Source organism: Sitodiplosis mosellana, unplaced genomic scaffold (genome assembly GCF_009176505.1).
Source record: "Sitodiplosis mosellana isolate CC-2019 unplaced genomic scaffold, AAFC_SMos_1.0 Smas_scaffold_1, whole genome shotgun sequence".
NCBI classification, from domain to species: domain Eukaryota; kingdom Metazoa; phylum Arthropoda; class Insecta; order Diptera; family Cecidomyiidae; genus Sitodiplosis; species Sitodiplosis mosellana.
The window spans coordinates 16,194,390-16,216,053 of NW_022595244.1; the positions used below are offsets into that span (position 1 = coordinate 16,194,390).

Consider the following 21,664-nt stretch of genomic DNA (forward strand, 5'->3'; position numbering starts at 1 on the left):
AGTCTTCACGATAACTTATAATTATTTGGTCTTGACATTTTTTGAAACGGTTCTTCATAGGATAGTTCCATCATATTGTCAAATCATTCCAATTCGCTAACAGTGGATGTAAGCATGAACACAGAAAGAAGTTCAATATTTTTAACATAATGAGAATAGTAATACGAATCATCGATATTACGTAAAGATATTTGGTCTTAATATAAATTTCATTCATAATTTCAAACTCTGCATGAAAAAATGAGGATTCGCAACTCGCAAATTATCGCTAATCGGCAAGTTTGTCGGCTGGCGTTGATTCTTTGACTTTCTTGCAATTACGGTTGCACTCGTGTCTGCCATACAAACCAAATGGTGTATTACTACGAAGGAGTGTAGAAAGTAGCGCGTACTTCAGAATCAATTGAGTGTCTGTTTTGCAAATTATGTCAATCACTTGCCCATTTTGTGTCACTTGCCCACTTTTCACGTTAACTGAAGACCACCCATTGAAGAACTGAGAATATTTAAATTTCAATTAACTGGACGTTTATTCTGAATGAGTCGCATTAGTATAGTTTTCAGTGTTCAAGCCTTCATTTCAAAAATAAAACCGTGTGCTCCATATGGCATCTGCGAAAAAACGTTTTTTCTTTCTTTCTGTCTTTCGTCCACTCATTTTGTGACTTGAGAATGTGTTGAACGTAAACCAAAACATAATTAAATTGATTTAAGCATCTAAGTAACATAAGTGGTTTTATTAAGTCGTTGCTTGTATCACATTACTACTGGTAAATTGTTGTTCATTCAGACTAGTCCGTACTGAATGAAGCCAATTAAATTGAGCGCTCCTAAAGGAAATTCTTTCGAAGCCTACGCAAAAATTGTACTCGTTTTGTTAGTTGCGACACTTGTTCTACGGTTATATGGGCTTCGGGCTATGAATTATTATTGTTTGTTTTCGGTGACGCAGGCACACAAATTTTAGGGCTATAAAAATGAGAGAAAAAAAGGTATGAGTGAGATTCATTGCTGTGGTGTTTTGTTGTGACTTCCGATTTTGGGTGCATTGTCTGAAGTTCCGACGAAAACAACAACTACAACATTTTGTGTGTGTCACTCTCTCTTCATGCAAAATTGCAACCCTCCGAAATTTTAGCCATTATTTTACGCATCGCTGGCGATGAGGTCATATTTATCCAACAAAATAGGCGCGAATCGTTATGCTACAGCATGTATCGATGTCTGTTACGTGCTTCGCCCGTGTATACGATTTGGCGATATATTTTAACGATGAACATAAATAACATTTCCCCCCAAAAAAAAATAACACACACACATTCACACACATAAAAGGAACTCAAACCTACGAGGATCCATTAAATGAATTGAATTAAACAGAGTAAAGCCGTATAAGGAAGGAAAAAACAGTTGCAAACGAAAAGAAAATATTCAAACTTCAGTTCTGGCCATCGTATAATATGTTCAGTTAGCTGAATGCCTTATGAAACAGTTTGTTTGTTTGTTCAATCACTTCGAAATCGATTTGAATGATAGCTGCCACAAGTCCATCAAAGCCGTGCTATTCATGTTTTCGTTCGTTCATTTGATAAAATTAGTAGATTTCTTTTGAGGTGTTCTGTAGCTTTGGAATTTACTTGTCGCCCTCACTGGCGATAGTTAAGGATGTTTTTTCAGTAATTATTTTTTTCCCTTTATTTACCCATAACACCCAACAACCAGTGACCTGATTTATTCATTCTGATTATTAATGCATGCCTCATTCATCGCGAAAGAAATATATATTTGACAGCCATTAAATATTTCACCGCGTACAGGACAAAAAAAAGTGCGTGTGAATGAATGAACTGTGAATTAGATTTCAAACAATCTATCGACATGCATACCCATGATAATAATCATCATCGAATCGAATTGGTCACCCAACCATTCATTCCGAACGCGTTTCCAATAAATTATGACGAAAATGATAAACACTGATTAATAATAAAATTAGGCAAAAGGATAGTCATGTTTGTCGGTCAAGACCCTCGAAAAAACGGTACTGTGAATCGACACAAAATGAATCATTCCACTTTAAAGGTTTAACACACAGCAAATGAGAACAGAATTAAAACAAACTCTTAATTTAATTGATGACAGAGAAAGAGCATCTAATTGGTTTAAACTGTTCTTATGAAGGGGATCATTTTATCCATATACGAAAATAGTGACTGCACCAGTCAGACAATGTGTAATGTGTTCGTTCCGTTTGCGTATTCGCCAGTCAACTCGAAATAATGAATTCAATACAAACCCATACAAATTCACAACGCGAACGCTTGGCATAGCGTGGCGTGGCTCTGTCTGAACGAAATCGAAATTCATAACTCAGTTCATTCGTGGCGGTGTTACAATTTAGACGCACAAATCGTTATATTCAACGACTGTCGCACTGTGAGTGAGTTAATGACTTTTGCTCGGTTCTAAGTGATAATACCTTTTGTGATTTACTCTGCAAATTAAGAAGAAGAAGAAGAAGAAAAACGAAAGAAAAATTGTGATTGAGCGTGGAATTTACAACCAAAAAAAGCAAGAAGTGAAAATGAAAGTGTTTGGATTTGTTACCATTTTGCTTGCCATGTGCAAGTACATTGAGTGCGATAATGTATCACAACAACAACCACTATTCTGCAATGATTTACGGCCACAAAATCAAGTGGATATTGAACAAGTGCGTGTTGTCAATGTCAATATTTGCTATTTGCATTTGAAAAAAAAAAAGTGTTTTTTTTCTCATCATTTTGTTTACTCCGTTTTTTAATTTGCTCAAATTTTTCAATTAGCTTTTGGGCTTGTGGTACGGAAATGAAATCATCATGCATCATGATAGTATGCGTAGTGAATTGGCTCTGGATGCGTGTGTTATGATTCACTTATCCGACATTACTCATGAAGTAAGTTAATTAATACCTCGCAGTTAAAGTTCAAGCGTGAATCAGCCATTTGATTTGATTGCATAAAATCATTGATTTGTTGTGCTTTCGCAGATAGCATCATCACGACCGCGAACACCAGATCAATTCCAAGAATATCACAATCAACAAATTTTCTACAATTACGACAATAATCAACGACCAATTGGAGGACAACAGTATCATTATCTCAAATTACAATGGTCAGAACAGGATATTAACTTGGAATATACTCTGCGATACAATACAACCAGACGAGGATTTTGGATTTCATCTTCACCACAAAAAGGTACAAATTTTTACAAGTTTTTTCTTTCATAAATAGGAGAGGTTTTGAATAAAGAATGTGTGTTTTCAGGAACAATGATGAAATTGAACTATGGTCAATTCTCTGGGGTGATCCAAGTAATGAAGGTCGTGAGCAATCAAATGGTTTTGACTTTCTGCGAGAATTTGCCGGGCAAACAGTTTTTCACCATCGTTCTGTCACGCAAACCCAACATTTTCTCAGCTGAGGTAAGATTTGATGCCAACGCTTTTCACTCAATCTCTACCAACAGAAACAAAGCTTCATGGAAATGGTCAAATCCAATTTTTTTTTTAATTTTTCACAGGACCTTGGAAGTGTACACGGGCTTCTACAGCACCGCGGTTTGCAAACGGTTTCAGTGCGAAAAGTTTGTAATGGATCGACATCGATGCATAGCATATCGATTTCATCTCTTTTTATCACAGCCGCTGTCGCATATGTTCTTAAACATTTTTAGAATTTCTCTTAGCAACTACTGTAGGTGTCCGCTTTCAGCTCAAACCATTTTCATCTACTCATAAAATCACAATTATAAGTTTTTAGTGTATTCTAATTATGTTCTTGTAAGAGAGATTGAATAAAAATAATGATAATTGTAATTGAAATCGAAAAAGTTTTACCTCATTAAATATGTCCATATGTGAAAATGCTTGTGAAGAAATATAAATTCTACAATAGCTTGCGAACCATGAAATGATAACTTTAAATATTCTCGTTCGTTGAAGGATCATAAACGTATCTGTTCCGCTAATATTCAATAGGACGATAATATTTATACATTCGCTTGATATCGAATCGGCACAATCCCAAGCACAATGCAACGTAAAAACTGACGCAACTATGCGAATAGCATCATGATAGTCACTTAAGCTGTATACGATATTGAATAACACTCGGCTGTATTGATTCTACGTTCTTGAAAATTTTTCAGTTTCATTAAAATACCACGTTATTAATGAAATAAAGTGAAAAATTGATTAAAAAAAATGGCGAAAACGAAGATCCTGGCAATTATCACAGTTTTATTTTTCATGTGCAAGTACATTGAGTGCGACGATATACAGGGGACATCTTCACCTTGTGTCGATTTGAAACCTCAAAATAATCTAGATACTGATCAAGTGGGTGTTGAAATGAAATCAACTTCTGTTTTTTGTAAATACAACTCAAATATTCACTTATAAATCGATTCGAATATTGGAAATCTGTTCTAGCTACTTGGTACTTGGTACGGTAGCGAGATCATAATGCATCGCAATGACGAAAATATAACGAATTGGAGGAGGACTCATGTGTTGAGATTGATTTGGCCGATATTCCGAATTCAGTAAGTTAACACCACGCTCAAAACTGGCCTAAGACAATTATAAGAAAAAGAAACATATTTTCAGATGTATGATATGTATGATATCAGCCAGCAACCGAACTACCGCTACTTAAGACTTACTTGGAATGAAAGCAACGATGATTTCGAACGCGTTCTACAATACAATTGAACGAATCCAGGGGTATTGTATGTCCATTTTGTGATTTCTTTAAATTCATCGTTCACTAAAGACATGTTTAAATTTCAATCTATTGAGCGCGTACTTTTAGATACTGGAGTGATTCAAGTGATAGAATTCGTTGGCAACCATATGGCAAAAGGCACGCACAGTACATAAGAGCTAATGCAAAAGTCAATTGATGCGCATAAGTAGCGCCACCTCTAATGATTACGGAGAGTTACCGTATGCAATTGATGTTGAGAAAAAGAAGAAGAAGAAGTAGACATTCTATTCATTTACATTGCAATAATGGCAATCAGTAGAGATGGTGCTAATGTGCCGATCATATCACTGTTACAACCCTTCGCCATATGGTTCTGAATTTTTGTGGAAATGATAGAGAATTGTTCAGCATTGCTTTGACACGGTCACCTAACATGTACACGGCTGATATAAGAATATAATCCCATTTGATTGCATCTCCAATTCCACGATACAATCACACAATTTCTGATTCCATTATGATCTTGGAAGTGTGCATGCATTTCTTCAATGCCGAAGTTTATCATGGTCGAATTCATAATTTTTTCTTTTCATTTTTCACAGGATCTTGAAAGTGTTCACGCGATGTTACAGCGCCGCGGTTTGCAAACGTTTTCAATGCTAAAAGTTTGCAATGGATCAACATTGATGCATAGCCGATTGCATCTCCTTCCATCACAGTCGCTGTCGCATATATTCTTAAACATTTTTTGAATTTCTTTTAGTATTCTCATTATCTTCATGTATGAGAGATTGAATAAAAAATAATTATAATTCTACTATAGCTTGCAAATCATTTATCAGCTTGATGAACTCTTAACCCAACCAAAATTTGATATCACTCAAATACTATGAGCATACTCTTTTTTACTGTTTCTTTAAGCTATTTCGTTTGAAATTTTGCAAATATTCGTCGAAAGAACTAAATAATAACTTGAAATATTCTCGTTCGTCGAAGGAGTATACAACTCTGCGAATAGCACCATAACAAACATAAAAGCTGTATACAACTGTGTTTGATTTTAGACGCAAAACTCGTCCACAGTTTGCTTAATATTAAATAACAATCGGCTGTTTTGATTTTGCATTCCTGAAAATTGTTCAGTTTAGTTTTAAAGAAACAAAAGGAAACATTGATAAAAATGGTGAAAATGAATATCCTGGGAATTATCACAGTTTTATTTTTCGTGTGCAAGTACATTGAGTGCGATAATGTATCACAACAATAACCACAATTCTGCAATGATTTACGGCCACAAAATCAAGTGGATATTGAACAAGTGCGTGTTGTCGACGTCAATATTTGCTATTTGCATTTGAAAAAAGTGTTTTTATTCTCATTTGGTTTATTCCATTTTTCAATTAGCTATTGGGCATGTGGTACGGAAACGAAATCATCATGCATGTTGATAGTATGCATAATGAATCGGCTCTGGATGCGTGTGTTATTATTCACTTGTCCGACATTACTCATGAAGTAAGTTAATTAATACCTCACAGTTAAAGTTCAAGCGTGAATCAGCCATTTGATTTAATTGCATAAAATCATTGATTTGCTCTGCTTTCGCAGATAGCATCATCACGGCCGCGAACACCAGATCAGTTCCAAGAATATCACAATCAACAGATTTTCTACAATTACGACAATAATCAACGACCATTCGGCGCACAACAGTATCATTATCTCTAATTACAATGGTCAGAATTGGATAACATCTTCGAATATACTCTGCCTGTTCGACCAGATCTAGATTCTGGATTTCATCCGCGCCACAGAAAGGTATAGACTCTCATGAGTTTTTTTTTTCAAAATAGAAAAAGTTTCATATAAAAAATGTGCATTTTTAGAAACAATGATAAAATTGAACTATGGCCAATTCTCCGGGGTGATCCAACTGATAAAAGTCGTGCGCCATCAAATGATTTGACTTTTTGCGAGAATTTGCCGGGCAAACAGTTTTTCACTATCGTTCTGTCACGCAAACCCAACATTTTCTCGTCTGAGGTTAGATTTGATGTCGACCTTTTTCACTGGAAACTGGTCAAATTCATAACTTTTCATTTTTCACAGGACATTGGAAGTGTACACGCAATATTACGGAACCGCGGTTTGCAAACGGTTTCAGTACAAAATGGATCTACATCGATGCATAGCATATCGATTGCATCTCTTTTCATCACAGCCGCTGTTGCATATGTTCTTATACATTTTTAGAATTCCTGTTAGCAATTACTTTAAGTGTGCGTTTCCAACTCAAACAATTTATATCTTTAAATTTTTGTATACTCTAATTATGTTCATATAAGAAAGATTGAATAAAAATAATGATGATGCTAATGGAAAACGAAAAAAAGCTTGTGAATAAATATATTCTACCATAGCTTGCGAACCATCTATCAGCTTGAGTGAACTCTTAACCTAACCGAAATTTGACATCACTCAAATAAATTATCATCAGTTATAATGAATATGGTTGACGAACATGATTAACTCTACATAATGAGCGTACTCTTCTGACTGTTTCTATGAGCTATTCCGTTTACAATTTTGCACATATCCATCAAAACATCGAAAAGATAACTTTAAATATCCTCGTTCGTTGAAGGAGTACAGACGTATCTGTTCCGCAAACATTCAATAGGATCATAGCTATACAGCTGTGGATAATATACACACATTTGCTTGAAATCGGCACAATCCCAAACGCCAAATCACAACGTGAAAGCTGACGTAACTCTGTGAATAGCATCATAATAATCATTTAAGCTGTTTACGACGGTGTTTAATTTTAGACGCGAAGCTCATTTTTCCGCAGTTTGCTTGATATTGAATAACGATCGGATGTTTTGATTCTGCGTTCTTGAAAACTGTTCACTTCAATTGTTGTTACAAAATCTTACATTATTAACGAAATAAAGGGACAAATTGGTGAAAATGGTGAAAACGAAGATTCTAGGAATTATCACAGTTTTACTTTTTGTGTGCAAATACATTGAGTGCGACGATATACAGGAGACACCTTCATCTTGCGTCGATTTTAGACCTCAAAATAACCTGGATACTGATCAAGTGGGTGTAAAATCAGTTTCTGTTTCTTTGAATACAAAAAATGTATTTTTGAATTGAATAAATCGATTTAAATTTTGGACATCCATTCTAGCTCCTTGGCATTTGGTACGGCAATGAGATAATAACGCATCGCAATAATGAAAATAATGAATTGGATCAAAATTCATGTGTTGAGATCATATTGGACGATATTACGAGATCAGTAAGTTAACACCACCTTCAAAACCGCTCATGTGATAATTATACACACATTTTTAGGTGCATATGCAGTATAATTACGACGAGCGGCCAAAATATCGCTACTTGAAACTAATCTGGAATGACGGCAACAATGACTACGAACACATTTTACTTTACAACCAAACAAATCGAGGAGTTTGGATAGCAAAAACAACACCAGTGACCGAGAATTGTATTGTCTATTTTGGGATTTTATTGAATTTACTGTTTACTAGACACGATTAGACATGTTTAATTTTCACATTTCAAACGCTTACTTTTAGTATATACTCACAATGGACATGCACAATTAAAAGCAGGGGACAAACAAAATTTTGGTCAATTCACGGGCGTGATTCAAGTGCTGAAATTCGTTGGTAACCATGTGGTTCTAAATTTTTGTGAAAATGACGGACGATTGTTCAGCATCGCTTTGGCGCGGTCACCCAACATGTACACGCCTGAGGTTAGAATATAAACCTATTTCCATTCATTCGACGATAAATTCATACAATTTCTAATTTAATATCATCACAGGATCTTGCAAGTGTGCATACATTATTTCAACGCCGAGGCCTATCAGCATATTCAGCGCATAGACTGTGCAAGGGATCCGCAGTGACACACAACATGTCGATTATTACGCTGTTCATTGCATTTTTCGCGTGTATTTTCAAACATTTCTGAAATGCTCACATCATTTTTTTACTCATGATCATCTTCAAAGCATCATCAAACCTTAGTAATTATGAAATCGTAAAATCGATATAGAATGACCTTTGTTTCCAAACCAACTATTAGCTTCGTTATTAACCAAACCCATTTAATTTTCCAATAAAATGCGTCGATTTTTCTAAACGAAACACTCAGACAAAGTGTAATAAATTGTAAGAAGATCCATTTTGAGTTAATGCATCGTGACCAACATGTTTTCTCTCGACCAGCGTAGTATGCACTTCAATTTGATTATTGTTTTTATTTTCATTAAATTAACACAAAAACCGTTGACGAGCGTGCTGTACTGACCGATACTATCAATTAATTAAATGAATTTGTCTACTCGGGCTATCGTGTGCTCTTGTTTTCGTTCTCGTGTGCTTCTGTTCAACGAAGTTTTGAGACAGAAATTCCACACGAAACACGGACCACTTCAATGAACGGTGTGTGTGGGAGGTCAACGTCATTTAATAATACGGTTGTGTGTACTTTTGCTTCATTTTGTTCGATTGCTGTGTCAATGAAAACTAATGACGAGTGTATGCACTGCGCTCATTTGACCAAGCGGTTAAATAAATGACGGGTGATAATTGATGACTCTAAATATGGTGGAAAAAAATTATATACCCACCCAAAATGTAAGCTCAATTTCATGAAAATAACATACATTGCATTCTTTGAATGAAGTTGAATTGGATACGAGGTGAATCGAACTAAAAACGAACATCGATTTTCAGACAAAACACAAAATAATAAACGGCTAATATGTGGTTTCTGTGTATTCTGTGTCATTTTTATTATAAATTTGTATTTGTTTCTCTCTCAATAAATCTAGCTGTAAGGCACAAACGAATTATAGATTTATAGCGTCTATGGCATCATTAATTCATACAAATGATCGAATCAAACGGTTGGATAAAGATATTTTTTTTCTTTTTTTTCATAATTTTTTTCTTTTTATCATTAGTACAACTAAGATTTCTTAACAGTAAAGCTAACCAGAAATGTAAATAAACCAACATTATCTAATATAACTTCTATTTTTGTTTCTTTTTTTTTCTCTTTGTGTATGAATATTGTTTATGTTTTATTTACTTTATTGATTGAATTGGCACACATGTATGTTTTAAGTTTTTCTTCTCAGGTAAATGCTACTTTGCAGTTTGTTGTTGATTCATTAAATACTAACACGACTATTACGATGAGCACGTTCGATAGTACTCGGATCGTGATTGAATTTGGTCCAAAAATCCGATCATTTCATTGTTCAGCGAATCAATTCGAGCCTGTAAGCTTCGAAGCTCACGTTCGTTGTATTGATATGTGTCAGCCATGCTCTGAAGCTGTGCCAATTTGTTCTGTGTGCTAACTGTTACCACTGAGGCACGCTGCAGCAATTGTTGGGCACGTGCACGTGCACTCTCTGTTGAACTGGCTTTGTCGGTCAATGAATCATTTGCATCGCGATAATTGTTCTTCAACTGTAAATAGAAACACCAGAATTAATCATGAACGAAATCGATTTAAAATTCAACTGTTGGGATTATCGAAAATCCCGTACTTTAACTGCGCCTTCGTGAGCTTTGTTGGCTTCATCACGAACAATTTCCGATTGAGTCTTGATTTCCTTGGCATCAAACTCGTTCTTGAGCACATTCTTTTGCAATTTATTCAATTGGTCAAACAATTCATCGACTTTAGCAGCAGTTTCGTTTGCCTTCACTTGAGCTTCAACAGTCACTCCATCAATCTATAGAGATATTATTGAGAAATTTAATTTAATAAATATTTTCTTCTACAATGAGAGCATTCTACCTTCTCCAAATCATCTTTAGCCAATGCGATATCTTCATTTGCTTGCTTGATTGCGTCCTTTGCTTTCTGTTGTGCGTTATCAGCTTCTTCAAGTGATTTCCGCAAGTCTTTCGCTTGGGTCAAGACATTTTCGGCGCGTGTGCTGCAAATGGTTTGAGAAAATGTTTTTAAAATGTTCAAAAATACACAATTTTCATTCATTCCTTACTTTGAGTCCGAAGCGACATCCTTGAGATTGTTGACGCGATTCAAATCAGAACGAGTGTTTTGAATAATTGTATCAACATTTTCCAATTTCGAAACGGTATCATCGATTTTGGTAGCCAACTCTTTGATTTGCTCTGGGTCCAATTGCAATTTCAACTCCAATGTCTGCAAACAAAAATCATGGAATATTGTGACCACACTAAATTTTTCTATGCATCAAATCAATACTCACCTCTTCAGCCAGCTTCTTAATTTCGGACGGTGATGCGGTGTTGTTGTTCAAGATTTCTGTCAAATTGGTAATCAAGTCATTTCCATCAATGATCATCGATTTAGTTCGGTTCAAGTAGGTATTGGCAAGTAAAAGAGCGTTTTCAGCTTTTTTGTATGCTTCGGTTGCATTGGATTTGGCTTGAGATAACTAAAAACGGGATAAATATTCGATTATTAATAATTCTCATCAACTTTATAGCTAAAAAAAAGTAATACACACCGATCGAATAAGATCATCAGCAACATCTTCCTTAGACTTAATCTTTGCTTCGGCATCTTTGACATATTCCAACGCCTTTTGAGCGCGAGTCAAAGCTCCGTTCTCACAGGAGAAGCCACCGCAAGTACCGCAGCCAGCACCACCGCAAACACTGTCACATGGATCGCCACGTTTGTCGCAAATTTGTTCGTTCAAATCTGGAATTTTGGAAGTGAGGTTTTGCAAATCCGCCAAATATTGATCCAAAGTATTCTCGTTCTGTTGCTGAAGAGCGTTGAACTCGTCAATTGAACGGTTTACCAATTGTTCGGTGCGATGGCATTGTCTTTCCGCGTTGGCGCTCAAGTCTTGTGCTTCAGCGTTCAATTGGGATAATAAATTAGCCTTTTGCCATGCTTGTCGCGTCAAATTCAATGCACCCTCGATATTGGCTTCTTGTAATTGTGTCGAGTTCGCTTTTAATTCATTGGCAACACCTTTGATATCTTCACCGCGTGAACGGAGTCCATCTAGGGCAACATTTGCCAAATTAACACTCGAGTACAGATCTTCCAATCGAGTTTCCGATGCTTGCAATTCCGTCAACGAATTGTTCAATTGTTTGCGTAGATCCTCTTCTAGATTTTCCAAAACACGAATATCCTGCGAACTAATGGTGACATTGTTCAAAACGCTTCGAATTGAACCGATTTGCTTTTCCATTGCATCAAACTCCTTGGTATAAGCTCCGGTGGCGCCAGTCGTCTTAATTTGCTTGGCTTCTTCAATAACACGTTTCGTTTCTTCTCTCAACGAATTCAAAATCAAATCCCAATTGTCGAAACATTCACCGCATGGCGAACAATATGGCGCCTGTCCCAAGTAGCCACGAGCACATTCATTACATTTGTAACCACCAATTCCTTGCACACATTTACATTGACCGGTTGTACGGTCGCATTGTTGTGTGGCTGAACCATAGTGATCGCACTCACATGGATGGCATTCAACATTTGGATTGCCCCAGAAGTTGGCTTGACACTCATTACATTGTCGACCACCAAATCCATCCTTACAACGGCACTGTCCATCGTATGGATTACATTGCTTGTCTTCTGAACCGACTGGATCACAATTACAAGCCTCACAACCATCTCCGCTGGCAATCTTCCAGAAGTTCTCCTTACAGCGATCGCATCGAATTCCCTCAACATTTTTCAAACATGGACACTGGCCATCAGTTCGATCACAGAATTGAATTTGACCATCTGTTCCCAGCACATCACAATCGCATCGACGGCAATCTTGTACCAGTGCATTACCGAAGAATCCATCGCGACAGTATTGACAATTTCCACCGGCCGTTTCGTATAAACACTGTAAACATGTTCCGTTGTGCAAATCACAATTGCCCGGTCGAGATGGATCGACATTATTATTACAGTTACATGGTTGACACGTTCCGTTCACAAGTTCCGGATGACCGAAATAGTTTTCAGCACAAATATCGCATTTGGCACCAGCATATCCTTCACGACAATAGCAAATCATGTCCTTTGTACGTGGATCCAATTGACAGAAATCGGAATGGATGTGACCCGAAGCGACTGTATCGGGGCAGCGGCATTCACGGCATCCCACTTCACTTCCGAGCAATGCATCACCGTAGAATCCATCGATACAACGTTCACAATTACGTCCCGAAGTGTAATCGGCACAGTCTATACACTCGCCACTTATTTGATCACACAGTTGAGCATGACCGTTACATTCGCACCTTTGACAGCTTGGGAAATTCCAGTATCCAGGTTGACATTGATCACACATACGTCCATATGTATTCGGATGACACTTACATTGTCCTGTTACTTGATCGCAATTATTATCGGTAGCACCGATGCTGTTACAATCACAAGCTTTACAACCTTCTGGCCCAAATCCGTAGTATCCTGGAGCGCATCGATCACACTGTCTTCCGACAACGTTCGGTTTACATTGGCATCGACCACCGAATTCATTACATTTTTTCGTGTTTGATCCGGTTGGGTTGCAATTACAAGCGGTTGCACCATCGAACACATAAATACTGACATCATCCAAAATAGCCTTACATTCCGGTGACGATGTATCATCAAAATCGACACGATAGAATGTTGAATTACAATTTTGCCCTTCAAAGAGTTGGCGACTGCCAACATCTGGACCATTCAATAGTGGTGTAGCTTCGATACGTGGAATTGCCGCAATTGAATCGATCAGAATTTGAGCGGCTGGATTGTCTTCTTGCTTGCGTTGACGTTCGAACAGCAATTTGATTTTGTAGATTTTTCCTTGTTCAAAGCACACATTGGTCAGAGCCACCACGCTCGAGTCACGTTCTGGCAATGTGAATGGAACACGATCTTCGTAGCTTGGATGTGAGTTTGGGCAAGGACCATTTGGATTGTACTCATCAGGGCGGATGATTGTAATTTTTGCCACTTCCCAATCACCGCGTGATTGAGTTTGATAGCGAACCACAACATCGTATGGCATGGTTTTTGGTATATCATCAACGGTGAATACCAATTCGTTTCCTTCATTGACACGAGTGTAACCAGGACCAGTCCATGGTGGTCGTCCTTCGGTCGGTGGCTCGCGCAACACGATTGTACAATTCTAAAAACGAATGAGTTTTCCATCAGTTATGGAAATGTGTAGAAAAAATAGATAATGCTGATAAAATCAAGCTCAAATGTTTCTTTCAACTTACTCCATAGCTCGAATATCCTGGTTCACATTCGGCTGGCGGTACTTCAGCTTCATGTATGATTTGCAACGATGGCACAAAGTAGTTTTGCTTTGGAATGTCACACCGGCGACCTTGCATATTCGGTCGACACGAACATTGCCCGGTGAGCACATCACAATTGTTATCGTACGATCCACCTGAGCTACAGTCACACAATAGACAACCGTCTTGAGTGGTTGATAAACCGTACGTCTCTGGCATACATTGATTACAATCTTTTCCGGTTACCAAACGCTTACACACACATTCACCGGTGAAAACGTTACAGCCCAAATTTCCAACTGTACCCAGAGTATTGCACGTACATTCCTGGCAACCCAATGTGTTGTTAGCATCCAAATTCCAGAATCCTTCCAAACATGTATCGCATCGTCTGCCCATGACATTCTTTTTACAGTGACATTTACCCGCTTCGTTTTCTTCGTCAGTAATTGAGTCGCAAATTCCCTCATCCGTTGAACCACGTGGATCACAATCGCAACCTAAGAATATCGATACGACGTTAAAAAATTTGTTTTCTGCACTGAACGTAAGTTCATTTTCAAACTCAATGTTATCACAATTGGTGATTTGCCTCTGATTAAATGCCAAGTGGTTGTCGAGACTCATGGAAAAGTAGCCGTCGGAGTGCACGTTCTGTTCATGTTACGTTAAGGCGTACACATACAAATGCGTTAACGTAAAAGGAGTACAGCAATATATCGTGTGCTGTGATACAATATATCGCTGTACTCCTTTTACGTTAACGCAGTTGTATGTGTACGTCTTAACGTAACGTAAATAGAACGTGCACTCTGACGGCTAATTTTCCATGAGTAGTCTTATTTGAAAACTACTTACGTCTGCAAGCATATGGACTCGTAATTGGCTCATTTGGATCCCGATAAAAGAATGGAATACACTCTTCACAATGTTGACCTTGAGTATTGTGCTGACAATTGTCGCAAACACCACCACTCACGCGACCCGATTGCTCATAGACCGCCGCGTCAAAGTGACAAATTTCGGTGTGATTGTTACAGTTACAGGCTATAAAAATTTAAAATGAAATTAACCATTACATATGAAGGTGCTAGCTAACGAAACAACTGCATTGCAATTACCTTTGCAAGCGTTGGTTTGTTTGCCCAAAGCTGGCTTCCATGGTAAATCATTGTAAAAGTTTTTGCACTCTTCACAATTCAATCCTTGGGTGTTGTGTGTACATTCGCACTGGCCGTGCACCATATCGATTTTATTATCATATGCATCATCCAATGGGACACAGTGCGATGCATGACCATAACATGAGCACGAACCACGAACAACCATATTCGAAATTGCATAGTAGTATTTTTCCTATAAATGGAAAATCGAAAAACGTTTTAGAAATCGCAAATAAATAAACAAACAAGATGATCTTTTTGCGAGAATTTTTTTACCTGAATTTCCTCACGATCATCGAGCAGCGTGTCGCCCAAGTTGTGCAAGTGTGTGAAATTGATACGCAAATTGGTCATTTTCAGCATGTTTTGAATGTGATCAGCGTATGGATTTTCAATGTTGTGTTGTGGTGGCAAAACACGGAAAATCACTTCACCATTTTTCGATGGTTCAACGCTTGAGTAGCGTTCATCGCACACCACATCGGTGATATTCTTCGTGATGCGTGGTATGCCCGGGAACGCTTCATGACATTTATGCGCAAAGTATCGATAAACGTGCCACGTCCTACCGAAATCGTATGACCGTTCGATCAACATTGCGGCCGGGCGAAAAGTTTGGAAAACGATGATCAAATGCGTAAAATGAAATTCGGCTTCCAAATCCAATTGAACGGTAACATTTTGTTTGCCATTCTCCGATTGCCACCATGATTGTTCACGCGTTCCCGGCTGATTTTTGTATATAATTTGTCCGATACGATGATTTAACCGTGGATCATTGACGGTATAATCGTTGGTTTCGCAGGAGAAACACTTTTTCTCTTCCAAATGTGATACGATACAGAAACGCTCACGACCGCGTGTACCACATGTCGACGATGCCCTTAATCGATCCTCACGACCAATCAACAGATTTCCAGTGGCTGGGTAACATGAACTCTTCTCACACGGATGAACGGGCTTTCGCGGTCTATATGCTGCATTCGAAGAAAAACACTCGAACGATTAGTAAGGATGAAATTCAATCGTTTGTGATGTAATGTTAGTGACTGACTGTACACATTTATATTTGAAGGAATAGAAAATTCCAAAATGAAATCGGTTAGCATCATTTGACACACAAAAAATAAAATAAAACGAAATAAAATATCAACTAAAGTTAGCAACTGTGAAACATAAATTTCATAATTATTTGACTGTGCAGAAATGGTGATGAAAGAATGTCATTGTTTGCATCACATTTCATTTTGTACACCAACAAAAACTAGAAACAATGCAACGCATTGCATTGCGCTTTTATTGCAAATGTTTATGCATTTTTCACGTGTGAAATCACATAGTGAAACAAATTGAAAATGTCAAATGTATATAAGAGTTAGTCACAATTCGAGTAGCACCACGGAGATTGAGTTAAAATTCATAAAAAACTGTACAGACGATTCATTTTCCATTTCATTCGAAACAACCGAACCGATTCATAAGAAAAATCTCGAGTTCTTGGAAAATCACAGCAAAGGCACACCCAAAATGTATGCGTTTTTTTTTTATTCGAGTGTGCTCTCATACATGTGTGTTCCCATAAACAACAGAAGGAGGGAAAAAAACATCAAGAAATCATCTGGTTGTGTTGTGTTTAATTTCTTTTCATCTCTTTCATTTTCCTTTTCTCAATATTTCGACGCGATATTTTCAAGATATACACAGTAGTACAATTGAAAAGGAAAAGGTTACGCTGTTTCCTATGCCTTCGTTAGATTTATTCTCTAAAAGAACAGACTATATATGAAAGTTAGATTCGTACACGCACACACAAAAAAAGTCACATTCAATATATGCATACAGAGTGAAGAACACACTCGACGAGGCTTGTGTGAGCTGTGAGCGTGGTTTGTTAACGGGAAATGTGATCATCGACACTTTGGCTAAATTTAGAACAGATATCTCTCTGACAAACATATTTACAAATAATGCCGTTGCATTTGCGTAGTAGTAGGATATTTGGTGAATGTTTTTTTTTCTCCAAACGAATTCATTTGATATGTACATAGAAAGAATGGTTGGAAAATGGTTGATTTTTCCAGGTTCTAGCGCTGGAATTATAGCTCGGATGATGAAGGGAGATGTTCGAAATATATGTATTTAGAAGAAAACGTTGGAAAACTTAAAGAAAAACATTGAACTGAAGAAGAAGAAGAAGGAATAGAAAATGACAGTCAATATGTGGAATACATGGTTCGGTTTTGTCGAGATCGTTGATGAAATAAATGGGATGCCTAGTGATTGGTTGATTGCGAACGCCGAGTGGTATAATTTCCTCAATATCTCCATCGATTTGTGGCTGCTGATCGCCACGATAGTACGGTGTCGTCGATACTGTTGGCATAGTCGTTGTACGATGTTTGTTCAGTCGCTTTTTTGTTAGGATTGATGCCGGTGTGTGCGCTTGAAATCGTTGATGTACATATCGACTGGGCGCAAATATTGTGCTGTGTAATGCTTCAAGCGGTGTATGCAATAAAAATGACGATGATGAGCGATCAGTGTTTGTCGTATGACCGATCCCATGTCGATGATTAAAAGCGCCTAAATGATATTTTTGCATTGAAATTCAAATGTGTCCGATTCATGCAACATGCATAATCAAAATGTGTGAAGGTAAAGAAAAATGAAATCGATTTAAATTCAATCAAAACGAAAGTAAGTTCACTTTTTATTTCTATGCTGCGTCAGTAGTGCCAAAGATGAACAAAAATAAAATGGATGAGTTAAATTTTGCCTAGCGATATTGTACCGTTTGCTCAGAAAACGATTGAATAAATGAAATGCTTACGTCTTGGTCGGTTTGACTGTACATCCGTCTGTTGGGCCACACATTCTGCTAAATCTAAAATGAAAATATCACATCTGTGGTTAACTCATCGCTGCCCAGTTTCGTAATGCTTGACTTTAGACAAACGAACAAAAAACGAAACTACACACAGTTGAAATGTTACTTAAAATGTCACTTGCCTTTAACTAATACTAAAACTAAATAGAATATAACTCCAACAAATGTTGATTTTAACGTCACCATGGCTCCTCACTTGTCGCTTGGTAAACGTTTTTTTCTACGAAGAAAACGTTCCCGTCCTAAAACGAACACATGAACGATCAGATTTCGAATTATGTTTTTTCCGTCAGTCAATTTTTCTAAATTAGAACACTGTGGGTAATAGAAATGAATGATGATATTTAAAAAGTGAATAAAAACGAACGAACAAAAAAAAAACGATCGATAAAGCAATAAGAACATGAACAACATGGCATGTAGGGAACAAAAAAGGAAGCCTGGCGAAAGCAGATCAAGAAAAAGAACCAAATCGACTTTATCATGTGACTAAAACCAAGTAGTTGCCGGGTTATACAAAAATATCATCATCTTCGTCGTCGTTGCTGTCGTCGTCATTCATTCACATAATCAGTATCAAATATGAAATTTTATTTGTGAACATGCTATAATCCAATCCCATAGCCGCTTGAAATTCATTCAAATGTCCGTTGCGCTTTAACGAGTAATTTTTCTTATCACTTTCCATGTTTTTTTTCTGAAACTTCATTCTGTGCTTCACGGTTTCCGTACTTTGTTACATAGAATTGAGCTATTAAGCATACTAAAGTTCTCAAGCTATCAAAAAAATACGGCTAGTTTTTTCTCCATATTCTTCCGGTAAAAAGCGTAATCTTATCGAAGGTTAAAGAACCGATGTTACAGTGTGTAATAAGCACAGCGCGATAGGAGGACTATGTCGTTGTTTAGGCTTGAATAACATGATCGGCTAATTTCGTCCTGTTTTGAAAATCGAATACTAAAATTCTGCTGTAAAAAAGTGCTGATTGAACGTGTGCCTTCGTTATCTGATAATTTGCAGCTCCGTATGTCGCATTACTCCCAAGTATAATGACCGAACGAATTACGAAAATGCTTGGAATTTGAACTAGAACACCTAACCGTCAAAAATCTGCTGATTTCACTCATTTCTTTCTAATTCGTTCACACGATATACATATATGTAAACGAAATTTGTTGGTTGAATTCTCGATTGGTCAACGTTCCGATCGTATGGTGCCGACAAATTTTGCACTGGCAAAAACTCATTTCGTCAATACCGTAAATCAGTTTATGTGAGCATTAAAATGTGTGTGTGTGTGTGTTTTTTTTCATTTTCGCATATCCGATGTAATAATTTCTTAGAATAGCCAACAATTTTGCTGAATTGAGCCACACTTTTATGGCTTTTTCACTTTTATTTGACGTTGTGGCGAAACATACACAACACATTTTTACAATGACAAATTTCACTCAATTGGTGAATTTTGTGTCATGCTGCGAATCGTATTTTTTGCGCTTGGAACTTGGAACGAATCAACGATGTCACAGGGTATAATTGGTTGCAAATCACAGCTTCTGATCTTCTGTTCGGAATCACCATTGCCATATCGGCGTAGTGCACAATCATCATCAATTGATACGAGAAGAATTGTTCTCAAGTCGGAAACAAAACTCCAACGCTCAGCAGGCGTCGCGCATAAAAACAAAATTACATTTTTTTTAATCTTGAAAAAAAAATTCTGTGAACACATGTGATGAATATATCATTTTATGATCAAATAAAACCAGGCCGTGGTTTCAGTTATCCGTTGGTTTGCTGAAATTTCATTTCGTCACACCATATGTTCAGTTTCTGTTTTCAATTATTTCACTGTACTTTTTTTCCGCTCCATATCTTTTTCTTCTCTCTGATTTTTTGTTGGGTTTATTTTGAATATGCATCGTCCATTGATTTATGGTTGGTATTCACGCACGTCGGCAATGATCAATGCACAGCAAACAAAAGACATCTCATTGCGATGAATAAATGCTGTCGTTACCATAAATGAAAGCAACTTTAACTTGGTTATTTTTTCTTCGTCGAGACAAAACCGATGTGAGAGTCTTAGAACAATAAATGATCATAGAGTTCGAAAGGATCACAAATACATAAAAAAAGCCAACGAAAAAAAAACACAAACTCCAAATACATTCAACAGATGCACGAACATTCTTTCGTAGTTATAATTATCACTGTATTCAAATGCATTCGAATAGCATAACATTTCATCTTTCACCACATACAACTCCAAAACCGTAGCACACACACAAAATCAGAATATTTTCTGTACAATTTGCAATCGAAGCATATAAATTTTTGAGAAATTCGTATGAGGTAACAAGAATAAATCCATCTTAAATCACACACACACACACAAGATAAGCCATAGCATGAATTCAGGAATGCAACAACAAATGGTACCTACACAACTTCAAAGAAAAAGGGAAAAAAAAGAACTTGAAAGAAGTGGAAAAAAAAGAAGAACGGAACGAAATAATACTTTGGTGCTGTTGACCGATTGAAGTATTCCACTCGACTGACGGGAATGATCGGCTCGGGATCCGGCTTGCGCATTCATTCTTCTTCTTCATGGTTCACAGTGTCGCATACATAAAGTGAAGTGCGTTCTCTTCGGCTGCTTTGGTGTTATTCCTTTGGTGCGCGATCATTTATGCTTTGCGTCTTGACTGCTGTTGCTGCTGCTGCTGCGTCTGTTTCGAACCGAAAATAGAAGACAGACTATGTGTTGTTTTTTTTTCTTGTCGTTTTCCTTTTGCCCATATCACGAGAGAGCAGCCCGAAGTGTACGTTCTTTATCCCTTTTCGTCGCACGCAGAACAATACCGATTTAGAACATATATTCGTTGCGTTTTTTTGTTGTTGTTATGCCTTTGTCCCAGTTTGCTTCACAAGGCGGTTAAATGTATGCATGCACTTTAACAAAAACCAAATAGATCCATACACAATGAAGCATGTGTTTATCGTAAAAATTGTGTGCTTTTTTGTTGTTGTTGTTTTCCACATATTTTTCTTCCGTTGACTGTAGCGTCCCATTTTTTTTTCTGTCGTTTTGTTCAGATTTCTTGGCTTGCGTTTCATGCCGCACTCAAATTAGGCAGTCTGGAAGTGAACGAGCAACGATAGGCTACAATCATTTTGCTACGTCTCTATTCATTATCTCTCTTTCCGTACATTTCGGTTGTTGTTGTTGTTGCTGCTGCTGCTACTGCGAGAGATTTTCATTTTTATGGTGGCGGCAACAGCAACGTTCTCTGCACACAAGGATTTCACTTCGAATACGATTGAAGAAAACAAAAACCACATAAGAGTTCTCATGCGTTGATTGAGTTTTATTTACATGCAAGAGTCGATGCACTGTATGTTTTGTAAAAAGTGATCGTGTTCGTGATTCCTAGTATGTGTCTAGTCATTCATTTGGTCAGCCATTCGTCGCTGTGTGGATTTCGTTGGAAATTTCTCCATTTCGCTGCGCTTTAACATGTTTTGTGCGTTACCATTTATGGCC

General features: G+C 37.3%; 3 protein-coding genes and 1 long non-coding RNA gene across 12 annotated transcripts; 3 read left to right on the forward strand and 1 right to left on the reverse strand.

The window, feature by feature from the left end:
* The first annotated feature begins 2,306 nt into the window (after nucleotides 1–2,306).
* Nucleotides 2,307–3,874, forward strand: LOC129571588 (uncharacterized). The gene is made up of 5 exons (XM_055451399.1): nucleotides 2,307–2,713; nucleotides 2,826–2,936; nucleotides 3,030–3,243; nucleotides 3,313–3,470; nucleotides 3,569–3,874. Exons 1-5 carry the CDS (start codon nucleotides 2,585–2,587, stop codon nucleotides 3,719–3,721), a joined length of 765 nt encoding a protein of 254 aa, XP_055307374.1. The 5' UTR covers nucleotides 2,307–2,584; the 3' UTR covers nucleotides 3,722–3,874.
* Nucleotides 3,875–6,472: 2,598 nt separating this feature from the next.
* LOC129571602 (uncharacterized) lies at nucleotides 6,473–7,033 on the forward strand. The gene is made up of 3 exons (XR_008688305.1): nucleotides 6,473–6,573; nucleotides 6,642–6,798; nucleotides 6,865–7,033. It is a non-coding gene; the product is annotated as an uncharacterized LOC129571602 (long non-coding RNA).
* A 453-nt stretch (nucleotides 7,034–7,486) lies between these two features.
* On the forward strand, nucleotides 7,487–9,830 carry LOC129571597 (uncharacterized). Its single transcript, XM_055451409.1, has 5 exons — nucleotides 7,487–7,863; nucleotides 7,955–8,065; nucleotides 8,122–8,275; nucleotides 8,367–8,548; nucleotides 8,620–9,830. The coding sequence occupies exons 1-5, from the start codon at nucleotides 7,729–7,731 to the stop codon at nucleotides 8,767–8,769; spliced, it is 732 nt and encodes a 243-aa protein (XP_055307384.1). The 5' UTR covers nucleotides 7,487–7,728; the 3' UTR covers nucleotides 8,770–9,830.
* LOC129571534 (laminin subunit beta-1) lies at nucleotides 9,566–20,832 on the reverse strand. 9 transcript variants are annotated; one of them, XM_055451364.1, is made up of 14 exons: nucleotides 20,639–20,832; nucleotides 18,239–18,358; nucleotides 18,060–18,113; nucleotides 17,459–17,812; nucleotides 15,506–16,206; nucleotides 15,188–15,422; nucleotides 14,925–15,113; nucleotides 14,046–14,566; nucleotides 11,315–13,951; nucleotides 11,054–11,242; nucleotides 10,823–10,986; nucleotides 10,615–10,756; nucleotides 10,361–10,549; nucleotides 9,566–10,280 (listed from the first exon to the last, which is right to left on the reverse strand). In XM_055451364.1, exons 2-14 carry the CDS (start codon nucleotides 18,300–18,302, stop codon nucleotides 9,996–9,998), a joined length of 5,724 nt encoding a protein of 1,907 aa, XP_055307339.1. In that variant the 5' UTR covers nucleotides 18,303–18,358; nucleotides 20,639–20,832; the 3' UTR covers nucleotides 9,566–9,995. The 9 variants fall into 9 exon arrangements, with proteins under 9 accessions (XP_055307339.1, XP_055307323.1, XP_055307330.1 ...); XM_055451348.1 differs by having other exon boundaries at nucleotides 18,239–18,431; XM_055451355.1 differs by having other exon boundaries at nucleotides 18,239–18,431; nucleotides 20,564–20,682.
* Nucleotides 20,833–21,664: the final 832 nt, after the last annotated feature.